General features: G+C 45.6%; 1 protein-coding gene across 3 annotated transcripts in view; it reads right to left on the bottom strand.

The window, feature by feature from the left end:
* The window catches only part of TP53BP2 (tumor protein p53 binding protein 2), a 104,636-nt gene extending 93,335 nt beyond the window's left edge, over positions 1–11,301 (bottom strand). For 2 of the 3 annotated variants that reach the window (XM_073628332.1, XM_073628333.1), the window contains exons 1-2: positions 11,105–11,301; positions 7,601–7,739 (exon numbers count right to left, since the gene is read on the bottom strand). In XM_073628332.1, the coding sequence (XP_073484433.1) occupies positions 7,601–7,627 (27 nt within the window). In that variant the 5' untranslated portion in view covers positions 7,628–7,739; positions 11,105–11,301. The remainder of the gene's footprint in view (positions 1–7,600; positions 7,740–11,104) is intronic. The other variant, XM_073628331.1, reaches the window with a different exon arrangement.
* Between the last annotated feature and the right edge of the window lie 1,208 nt (positions 11,302–12,509).

The raw sequence follows: 12,509 nt of genomic DNA, 5'->3' as shown, positions 1-12,509 counted from the left end.
CTAATATGCAGCATTATAGGTGGCAATGATGGGTGGCACTGATGGGCACAAATTGCCATCCCTGAAATGTGCACAGATTGGCACTCGTGGGCATCCCTGAAGGGTCTGCACTGTTAATCGATGCGCCGATTATCAGTGTAGACCCCCTGTCAGGAGAGGCGCTGATCAGCTTTTCTCTACTGGCGCCTTGTCAGCACGAATAGAGGAAAAGCTGATAAACAGCACTTCCTGGTTACCATGTGATCGGACACAGCTGATCGCATGGTAAAGAGCCTACGTCGCTGTGACACACCGCACTACCGATCGCTTTGCTGCACGCCCTCGTGGACGCTGACGAGCGGCTTATCCTGCTGGACGTCATATGAGCGCCCATCATTTTACAATACTGCGGGCAGGAAGCGTTTAAAGTGTATCAGAAGCCAAAAAATTTTTACCCCATCTTTGGATAAAGTAGGAAATCATTAAAACCCCGGCCAGATTTTTGTCTCATTGCAGAGATTTCCCCTCTACTTTCTATCCTGTATACACAGCAGGAAGTGAAAAGAAATCTCTCAGAAGTAATGGAAACCTTTCCTAAACAACGGTCACCAGAACAAGACTTCACATCACCTTCTGTCCTGATAAATTTTTGGATTTTTCCTAACTTTTAGTCCCTGTAAAGCTCCATACACACTATCAGATTTTCTGCCGATTTTTGTCTTCCGATTTACCAAAACCATATGAGGTCAAACCTTAAGAGTTTCAATTTATATGCAATCAAGCAGGCCCTTGCACTACATGGTTTTGGTAAATCGGAAGACAAAAATCAGCAGAAAATCTGATCGTGTGTATGGGGCTTTAGGCTTTGAACAGATCCCCTGATGAATTGCAGCAGAATAGAATTGATTTTTTTTCCCCTCGCTGAGCTGAAACAGACCCATGTTAGGTCTATGAGCAGACAGATGTAAACAGACGCAATTCCATTTACATGATTTCATCTGCGATCAATCATGCTTAAGTCCAAAATGATATAGATATATAGAGAGAGAGAGAGAGAGAGAGAAGAGGATGCAGACCTGTTAGGGTTTTGTTGGACCTAGATGGACTCCAAGATAGTCAGATGTAAATGGATGCATACCCATTTACATCCTCCCGGCCATAGACTAACATGGATCCATTCAGATCCTCCTGAAAAAGGGACAGATCCAATCAGAACGCCCATAAAGGACTCTAAAGACTCATGCATGGACCCCAAGGCTAAGCTCACACTAGCCCAAATCCAAAGTGGTGCAACTTTGGTATAAGACTTTGATGTGATTTTAGTCTCTGTAGCATTAAAGTTGGACCAAATTAGTGCAGAAACCTTGTATAGTATAGTATAGTATAGTATTAGTCAAAATGGGTTGTAAACCTTCACGGTTTTTCAGCCTAATGCATTCTATGCATTAAGGTGAAAAACCTTTTGTGCTGCAGCACCCAACCCCCCCTCCCAACCCCCCCCCCCCTTTTTCTTACCTGAGCCCGATTATTCCAGCGACGGTGAGGAGCACAGCAGCTCCAGTCACTGTCTCAGGTCCTCATTGGATAGATTGATAGTAGCAGGAGCCAATTGGCTCCCGCTACTGTCAATCAAATCAAGTGACATGGTAGCGAGCCCTGTTGTCTGTGTAAATGGACGCAGCAGCAGGACTCGGGAGCGAGCCCGCACGAGTGCCTCCATAGAAAGCGGCTCTCCGTGGGGGCACTCAAAAAGAGGAGGAGCCAGGAGCACCTGGGGTGTCCCCAGAAAAGGAGGATCAGGCCCACTCTGTGCAAAACTCTTGCACGGAGGAGGCAAGTATAACATAAAAAAAAAAAAAAAAAAAAAAAAACACCCCACAAAGCTTTAAAATCACTTTAAGACAGCACTCAAGGGGAAACATAAAATTTCACGTCATCCAACTTGGGGTCTCACAAGTTGGATCCTATGTCCCATCAGTGTGAACTGAGCCTAAGGGCTCATTATCTGCTCTTAGATCCATCATTTCTACAGATCTGAATGCAGCACTATTGAATGCTATAAGCCTATATACACTGGTCCTCAGAGCACAGCTGTGTAAGCCAAAACAACCACATTTTATGCTGTGTGAATGCAAACGTTTACATGCGTCTGGCATCCATGAACCCTATTTATACTAACAATGTGTAACCCACCAGCCTTCAGTCATTTATGAATTGCTGAGGTCACTCTGCATCACTCTCCCATGAAGGACTCATTTACATGTAAACATCAATAGCAAGGCGCAGGCACTGCTGATCACAAATTGTTGATATGTCAGCCCTGAGCAGCGGTGGTGGCCAACAGCATAGTGTATGCATGTTAATGTAGCACAAACATTACTTGCGTACATTGTACAGAAAAGTTTTCCAGCAGGATTGTGTTACCAGTAAGATCCTATGCAAAAAGACTCTGCATGCATGACGCCTGATAGTGGTCACCAGGAAAAAACAAAAAGTGTGAATCTCCCAAGTAGGGATGCAAACCATATTCTAACAACAACAACTTTTTAGATACACTTTAAAACAAGTTTATGATTTTAGGAACAATATAGAACGTAGCAGGAACATACTGCAGTCCCCCAGAAACACCGGATGACTCCGTCCTCGTACTGATGAAATGTCACTTTGGGGTGAACAAACTGAATGAGTAACCAGAAGTTATATTTTGCTGCTATTCACTAAAAACAATTTATGCATTGAGCTCCAGGATTTCATTTATACACAAACAGACCCACCAGTAACAAAGTGACTATAAATAGCTAAAGGGGGAAAAAAAATAAAAATAAATAAATAAAATCGCTGGACCCAGCAGAATCAACAGAAGAATACCAGAAGGATAACCTGCTGATAACCTCGGCCTCTCCCACTATGACAGATTTATAGCGAGGATTTACACCACTGAAGATAGCACAGCTTTAGAACATCATTTAAATAAGGACAAAAATATCCAGATGCAACAAATCATCAGTGCTTGAAAACAGACATATCAAGAACATTTGAGTATTTTCATCTGTTTTGTACCGTTCTGCATTTTTTTTCCCCCTTGTAAAACATTGCACTGACTTTGTATCCAAAAAGCAAAGTGGAAGTTAAAAAACAAAAAAAAACACTTGTATGACTAGAAGGATAGTATGTAGATATTTAAATCCCCCCCCCCCCTCTCCAGCACAAGGTCTAGGCTGGCCATACACACATAGATTTCTCTTGTTCAACCCTTCCGGCTGAATGACAGAGAAAATCAGTATGTTCTTCCATTCACATCAAACAATGTGGAAGATGGAATCTCTGCTGCCGGCTATTATATTTATGAAGCCTCGACACCCGCGGCTGCTTGAATACCAGAACAGTGACTGCATCTGAACAGTTACTGTTCAGCCAACAATTCTCTACCGGCTCCTTTAATTATGCAATCAAAGTCTGTAGAGTCGACAGAGCCACCCACAGAAGGCATTTTGGCTGATTCAGCAGGACTTGGAAGTCATTTGATCCATGTATGGCCAGCTTTAGGCCAAGATTAACACCACTTGGGTTGGGTTTAGTGTACGCTGACCAGCACTAAATGGGCAAGCATCAGGATGGCTGCTTTGTAGGAGAGCTGGAAGTCTGCCGGAAAGCTTCAGGTTTAGTGAAATCTTTACTATCGGCACTCAGTAAAATTACCGTATTTAATCGGCATATAACACTCACTTTTTTCCCCTGAAAATCAGGGGGAAATCGTGGGTGCGTGTTATAGGCCGATCCCCGCCAATTGTGTGATCGGAGCGATCGCGGCTATTGCCGCCGACATACACAGCCGTGTGTAAATTCAAATATGGCGCCGAGACTGCAGGGACTCGTCGGAGCCGAGATACACATACCCGAGAGTCCTCGGCGCCGCTTACAGTCCTGCCATTGGACCTGTGTGATGTCCATCATAGGGCGGGACTGTAAGCGGCGCTGAGAAAAGCCGAGGACTCCTGGGTATGTGTATCTCGGCGCCGCCGAGTCCCTGCAGTCTCGGCGCCATATTTAAATTTACACACGGCTGTGTATGTCGGTGGCGATCGCAGCGATCACACAAGGCTGCACTGGGGCAAGGCTGCACTGGGGCAAAGCTGCACTGACAAGGCTGCAATGGACACTGGGGCAAGGCTGCACTAACAATTCTGCACTGGGGCAAGGCTGCACTGACAAGGCTGCAATAGACACTGGAGCAAGGCTGCACTGACAAGGCTGCAGATGGACACCGATAACGCTGCATTGATGGGCATTTTAATGTAAGTTTTTCTTCCTTAAACTTTACTCCTAAAAGTTTTTCCTTAAAATTCCCTCCTAAACTTGGGGTGCGTGTTATACGCCAATAAATACGGTAAGTAGAACTTAAAGGGTAAACTTTTTTTTTGATAGAGAGAAGATGGGTCTCCAAACTCTGGCCCTCCAGTTGTTCAGGAAGAAGATTCACCCTCTCTAATTTGTCCTGTTTACCATTAAAGGTGAAAGTGAAAGAAACACCCAAATTTTGGGTTATCCCCAGAAAAGTAATAGAGAGGAAATCTTCCAATGGGGACACTAGCGCTGCTGACTTGGGGGTCCCCAAGGGATTTTTTTTTTTTTTTATTTACAGGCAATTTATCTCACTTCCTGTTTAGCTATGAGACAGGAAGTGAAGGAAAGCTTCTCAAAGGAACACAGATAATGAAAAATCTGACAGTGGTTTTAACCCTCCCTTGCTCTATCCAAAATGATAAATAAAAAAATGTTGCCTTAGGGCTTGTAAAGGCAAAAGTTTTTATCTGAATACATTGTATGCATTAAGATAAAAAAGGCCTTCTGTGTGCAGCAGCTGCCCCAGTACTCCCTCATGCTTACCTGATCCCCATCTCTGTCCAGCGATGTCCACGAATGGCTAAGACACAGCAGCGGCGCCATTGGCTAATGCTGCCGTCAATCAAAGTTAGCTATGCAATCTGGGAAGAGGGGCGGGGCCAGGGAAGGCTTCGTGTCTGACTTCGCTCGGGTGCCCCATAGCAAGCTGCTTGCTGTAGGGGCACTGAACAGGTGGGAGGGGCCAGGAGCAGCAAAAAGGCACCAAAGAAGAGGAGGATTTGGGCTGCTCTGTGCAAATCCACTGCAACAGATCATGCACGTATAACAAGTTTTTTTTTTTCCTATAAAAATAACAAAGAGCCTTTACAAACACTTCCTTCACACGGGCAATTAAGGGCATACACCAGATTCCAGCCGCAAAAATCAGCAAATTTCAGCGGCTGGGATGACAGGAGCAAGCGAGCAGTGGCAGCTGCTCAGCATGTATGAAGTGATAACAGACTTATGCCCCGTACACATGGTCAGATTTTCCAACAGAAAATGTTCAATGGGAGCTTGTTGTCGGAAATTCCGACTGTGTGTAGGCTCCATCGATACGTTTTCCATCAGAATTTCCTTCACACAAAATTTGAGAGCTGGTTCTCAAATTTTCCAACGACAAAATCCGTTGCTGTAAATTCTGATCATGTGTACACAATTCCGACACACAAAGTTCAACGCACGATCGGAATCAAGCAGAAGAGCCACACTGGCTATTGAACTTCATTTTTCTTGGCTCGTCGTATGTGTTGTACGTCACCGCATTCTTAACGTTTGGAATTTCCGACAAGATTTGTGTGACCGTGTGTATGTAAGACAAGTTTGAGCCAACATCCGTCGGAAAAAAAATCCATGGAATTTGTTGTCGCGATGTCCGATCATGTGTACGCGGCATAAGAGAAGGTGTCAGGCTCCTTTCACATGAGGTCTGATCAGGTCCGCCTGTCTGTTTTTTTAGGCAGAGCCAATCAGACCATCCATTCTCCTCTATGGAGCAACAGATGTAAACAGATTTGAGTCTGGTTACACCCGCCTACCTTCAATCTGATCCAATACAGCAAACACAAATGAAAGGGGATCCATTCCCATCCATCTGGCGTGATTGGATCAGAGGGCGATTGGGTCTACACAGACAGTCGGTCCATTTACATCCAACCACCCATTGAGCAGAGCGGGCTGTGTCCATTCTGCATAAATGGAGGGGTCAAGGACTTGTCATCCACCCCCTTTGCTGTGCTTAGCGGACAGCTCCCCTGCTGATCAAACCAGAGTTAAAGGGGTGTAAACCCTTGTGTTTTTTCACCTTAATGCATCCTATGCTTTAAGGTGTAAAAACTTCTGACACTGACTGGCCCCCCAGACCCCCCCCCCCTGTTTTACTCACCTGAGCCCATTTGTTCCCTCTGCGAAGACACGCTCTACCTCTCTGCTCAAGTGGATAGGTTGATAGCAGCGCAGCCATTGGCTCCCGCTGCTGTCAATCAAGTCCAATGACGTGGGTGCCAGGGGGCGTGGCTGAGTCCGGCATTCTGTGTGTATGCACGCAAATGATGGACTCGGGAATGTGCCCGCAAGGTAACTCCCAGGGAGAGCGCTTCTCCCAGTGGGTTTACCTATGCAAGGATGAGCCGAGAGCCCCGCAGAGGGACCCCAGAAGACAAGGTTTGGGGCCACACTGTGCAAAACAAACAGCACAGTGGAAGCAAGTATGATATGTTTGTTATTTAAAAAGAAAAAAAAAAAAAAAAAAAAACCTGAAGGTTTATAATCACTTTAAGCAAAGTCCGCATACAAAAAGGGGCCTCACCGTTCACATATATCCGTGCAGGCAGCAGTCACCTGCGGTTAAGGACAGATGTCTGACCTGCGGTGCATCTTTCTGCATCCAGCAGGAATCATCTGTTCCTAATGGCAGGTAAGCACTGTATGTGTATTTACCCACAAACAACCACAGACGCTGTCAGCTTCTTACTCACACAGGCAGAGTAGTCCCAGATAAACGCCAAAACACCGGGGAATTCGCAGACCAGCCCTAATTGCCGTGTGAATGGAGGACCCAATTGTAAATAACAAGCAGCGATCCAGGAGGTGGCATACACCTCCTGAGATTTAACTATTAATGACCCAGCAGATTTTAAAGCGATTTCCAGGACTTTAGACTAAAGACAACCTCTGCTTACATATTGTCCCCCCCCTTATAATATGCCCAATTTCAGTTAAACAGGTTTGACATGTTAAATATGTGCAATACAGTTTAATTAAAAGGTAACAAAAAAAATAAATAAAAGCATGCTTGTCAGTAGCAATTAATATTTAAGCAATCAGATAAGGATCAAGGCTACACAGATGTCCAAGCCAGACGTTCTGCGTGGTGCAGGTACTTGAAAAACAAAAGCCACCTCCATTTACATCACAAAGCCAGTAACCAGATCCCACGATATTTACTTTCTGTGTAGCAACCAAGCAAAGAATAGGGGCAAGAATAAGATACCATCGTTACAAACACACCCCTCCTTCAAGGCAGGAAAAAAAAAAAAAGGAATTAGAAAACCAATTATTTTCCATGGCTTCTCCGGCTGAAACTACGGAACTTTTACAGGCTTTGGAAGTTATTATTCAAACATTCATATCATAACAGAAAATAAGTCACCAATCAGCAATAACAATGCAATAAAAATAGTTTCTTATGCAGAAAAGTGTACAGAACTTCTGGATAACATATAAACGAGGCACTTACCGGCATCATTTTGGGTCCGTACCGCATTTACGCTGAGGAAGGAGGCAGAGCCCAGGAGGGAAAGCGATGGCGTGCTGAGGATCAGGATCCTGCTGCTCAGTCTAAACACAATCAAAGGATTTTGGATGGGGGCAGGGACCTGCGAATAGATTAACAAGAATGCCCGGTACTTAGATTCTGCTAGGAAAGTTCCTCTCTTTCTAGAAGCCTGCATAATGTGTTCATTGTCTCCATACCTTCTGATTACAACACTATCTGACTGCACTGTTCTGAAGAACTCATCTACACAACACATTATTGCATAACCTTCTCTGATAGGCTTGTAATAAATTGCTGCCCCCCCCATACTAGTGCAGTCTGGCTTCTCTTGGTTTAGCATGCCCCCCCCACCATGGTGATTAGTCAGGACCCCGGACACCCAAAATCTGATTCAGAAAACTGTCTTTTCTTCCCATCTGTACACCGTACCCCGGCAGCCCTCCTTCCCACTGCAATCTGCATCCAGCAAACCCGCAACCTAGAGGTGGACGATTAATTGCTGAAGGAGGCAGCGATTCCAGACAGCATTTTCTAGAAGCCAGGTTACACAAATTCCTATCCACAACAATGTCCACAAGGCTGAAAACATAAGATGCTGGATGAAATGTAAGCATACCAGCTGCCTTGGCTGCTGTCCAATGCAGGCTTACTGTATATCCAGCCACCTGTCTCCTCCCTGAGATCGCTTTCAGAAGACCCACCTCATATTCTGGTGACCATCTCCTGCATCCCTCAAACACGCTACCATCTATGATGTCACTTCTGCCACCCTTCTGATGACTACCACCCCCCACCTGCAAATCCCACCTTACCACCCATCTGCTCCTGGTATGTACTTCTCACACACATATCTATAAATGTCAATACCCCCTTCTCTTCGTACGTGTACCCACCTACACGTTCCAACACCTACCTACTCCTGTCATCTGGTCCTCCTCCAGAAAAATACATGCTTAAGGCTCCATGCACAGTAGTGTTTTTTAAGCTCCTAGAAGCTAAATAGTGTTATCCTATGTGTCTATGCACACTACTTTAGGCTATTGGCATTTTTTTAAGCTTCAGCATCTAGGAGCAGAAAAAAAAATGTTGTAGAGTTTCTTGGAGCATTTGTCTTGGAGCATTTATCCAAAAATGCTAATTAAACCCTAATACTCATAAAACGCTACTACTATTAGCAGCTTTTTTTTAGCTTTAGCCCTCATGCACACAGGCTGTTAAAAAAACGTTATGAAAACGCCAGTATCTTTGCAGTGAATTTTTTTTAACTTTTTTTCAGCTTTTTTCAGCGTTTTTGCAATAGCGTTTTTAGCGTTTTTGAGCGTTTTTCCGCATTAGCGTCTGAGCGTTTTGAGCGTTTTGAGCGTTTTTGAGCGTTAGAGCGTTTTTGAGCGTTAGAGCGTTTTTACAGCTGAAAAACGTCTTTCAGAACGCACTGGTCCTGGGTTTTTTTTACAGCTTAAAAACGCCTATGCCACTTGCAGCTCAAAAACGCCTAGGTGGGCATGAAGCCATAGACTAACATAGACAGGCCTTTTTAAGCTGCAAAAAAAGCTCAAAAAAGCAGCTGTAAAAACGTCCGTGTGCATGAGGACTAAAAAAAAAATGCTAGAATGCATAGAGCCTTAGTCCTAATTCCCTGTCCTTCTTGCAACAACTCCCACCCATCAAAAAGTCCTGACTTACAAGTCCCAACATCTCTCTACTTTCACTATGATCCCCTTCCGTATACACACATCCTCAATGCTGGCTTTACACACAGCAATTGTCAAACAGCATACAGCTAAGGGCATCCCACTGCAGTTTCAATGTTTTGGTAGAAATAGAAATTGGTAGGTTATCCTAGTATCACCCCTCTCCCTACACATCTGAAGGTTCTGACACCCCTCTGTCACCTGGTCACACTTCCCCACCTGACAATATAAGCAAGTTTATTCCACCTTGTAATCATCTCCAACTCAACTGCAAACTCCCCCTATAGTTCCTGACATCTTCCACTCTCTTAGTAACTATCACTTCACACACACTACTATCACCTCTCTTCTATTTACAACCCCCCTTCCTCATACACCTATCAGACCTGACAACCCTCTCTCTTCTATTATACCTATCAGACCTGACATCCCTCACCCTTCTATTACCCCCCTACACACACCTATCAGACCTGACATCCCTTTCCCTTCTATTACCCCCCCTACACACACCTATCAGACCTGACATCCCTCTCCCTTCTATCACCCCCCTACACACACCTATTAGACCTGACATCCCTCTCCCTTCTATCACCCCCCTACACACACCTATCAGACCTGACATCCCTCTCCCTTCTATCACCCCCCTACACACACCTATCAGACCTGACATCCCTCTCCCTTCTATCACCCCCCTACACACACCTATCAGACCTGACATCCCTCTCCCTTCTATCACCCCCCTACACACACCTATCAGACCTGACATCCCTCTCCCTTCTATTACCGTCCTATTATACCTATCAGACCTGACACCCCTCGCTATTCTATTCAACAGAAGCCAGCCGTTCTTCCGGCTTCTCTCAGACCAGCATGCTGAAAAACCAGCAGCCGACCGACTCCAGATCAGAGTGTTCTGGCCGCACCCCCCCCCCCATCAGAACACAATAGCTCATCAGGGGAGATCGCTGTACTAACATCAGATTGTCAGGTTTTTTTTTTTGTTCAATCCAAACTAATATAGTGTGTACCAGGTTTTAGTCTTGACACCTTGATCCCTTTTAGTATCACCCCAAATATTAGTTGCCCCCCCCCACACACACACACACCCCAAACACATCTGTCAGGGTCATGCCAGACGGGCAACTTTGTCGCAGAGATGAAACGCAGCTATGGCCAGCGCCAGCGATTTGTACCTAGGGATGTCATTGCAGAGTTGTTGGTGAATTGCTGATGCTACAAGTGAAATGAAAGGAGGAGGAGGAGGAGGAGGAGGAGTGCTCCAGTACTGGGGGGGGGGGGGGGTGGGGGGGGGAGGGTGCGCTCCGCTAAACAGCGCTCAGCCATAGAGGTGAGTGCAGGTAGGTGGTCGCTGATGTAAAAAGCTGCTGTGACCCAATCAATGAGCTGCAGATCATCGAAGAATGACAGGTGGTATCAATTCCATAGAGAAAAATACATTTCCTCAGTACTGTCTGCCCTAATGTTGTAAAGCGCTGCGCAAACTGTTGGCGCTCTATAAATCCTGAATAATAATAATAATAATAATAATAATTGCTGAAAATAAATCACTCATCTGATATGACCCTAACGACACCCCCCCATATACACCTATAAATCCTGACACCCCCTAAAATAATGCTTCCCCCTCCTCTGCCCCTATCACCCACACACACACACACACATATATATAGTAATCCCCCCCAGCAGTCTCTGGCACTGCTCTCCAGCGCCCCACCCTGTACAGGACAGAGATGACACCCTCTCGTGCCCTTACCTCTCTCAGAAGAGCGGGGGAGGAGTTCTCCAGTTTCTATGGACGGTTACCCACCCTCCGCGGTGTCCTGCGTCTCCCGGTACAGCTCTGTCTCCCGGGACCTCCGGCTTTGTCTGGCGGAGGTGGGCGGTGCCTATACGGAGTAAAGGACAGATACTGACCCGCCCCCTTCGGCCACTCCTCCTCCCTCTCAGAATCGTTCGCCACAACCACGCCCCTTTTCCTTAGTATCGCTCCTAGAGACTCCAGTCACGTGACTCGTCCGCGTCACTCCACTCTTCTTTAAATCACGTGACCCTGTTGTCGCTTTTGCTCGGTATCTGTCCCGTTTAGGTGTCACCTGTGTGTGTGACAAGGCACGACAAGTGCAGTACCGGGGACGTAATATCGTCCTAATTTTAGGAAAAAGTAAAATGGCCGCCGCCCATTCCTTGGAAACAACACAAGTTTCCATGGTAACAACAGGTGTCAATCACCCTGCAGAGCTGTATACAGGCGGCTGGCTTCAGATTTCCAATCCAACCTGTAATGTCCCTGACTTCCTGCGCTTCCCATCTCCTTCGATCCCCATAGCACCTGTTACCATGTCTACTACATAAAACCTTTATTATACTTACCTCTCCGGGGAGAAGGCGCGGGGGCAAGTTCAAGTGAAACTAAACCCATTCATTTAACAGTTTCCAAAAACAGTTCCAATAACTGGCCTGCTGTGAATAATAACTGTCACTGTGTGCCCTCAACTGTCACACACATAGCTGCCAACTGTCCCTGATTTCGAGGGACTGTCCCCGATGTGGAGCAATGTCCCTCTGTCCCTCATTCCTCCTCATTTGTCCCTCATTTTGGTCTGATCTATATAGTTATATATAAAATGTACTTTTTATCTTTCAAAAAGTGTTTTCCAGCGCTAAACCTTTCATCTGATTTCTAAATTGTTGCATTTGTAAATTCCAAAAGCCAATATAAAGGAATAGTAGTGGTAAAGAAAGCATTTGTGGGTTTTAACCAATCTTGTTTTTTTGTACAATTCTCCTTTAAGGGGGCGTGGCCAGGGGTGTGTCCTATGCCTGCGTACTTTTGCTGATAGGTGTCCCTCATTCCCATCTCAAAAAATTGGGAGGTATGCACACCATCAGATGTCTGGCCATAACTGATGACATGTGCAGCACCATGGCAACTGCAGATCAAACAGAGGCTAAGATGGCAGCTTCCTTGTCTGAAAAGGATAAGAGGGTTTAGTTCCACTATAATACTTCTCTCTCTTGCAAAGCTTCAGGCTTTGCTGATATCCAACACTTCTGGGTGCGTCAGAAAGTCTTTTGACCCCCACCCCCGGCGCTCCCCTCTGGGCTAGGATTGCCACCTCATGCCTTTAAACCCAAACACATAATAATTACACACGTTC

The sequence above is a fragment of the Aquarana catesbeiana genome, linkage group LG04 (assembly GCF_042186555.1).
Source record: "Aquarana catesbeiana isolate 2022-GZ linkage group LG04, ASM4218655v1, whole genome shotgun sequence".
In the NCBI taxonomy this organism is placed as follows: Eukaryota; Metazoa; Chordata; class Amphibia; order Anura; family Ranidae; genus Aquarana; species Aquarana catesbeiana.
The sequence above is the reverse complement of the archived record's forward strand: the minus strand, read 5'-3'. Positions and strand labels throughout refer to the sequence as shown.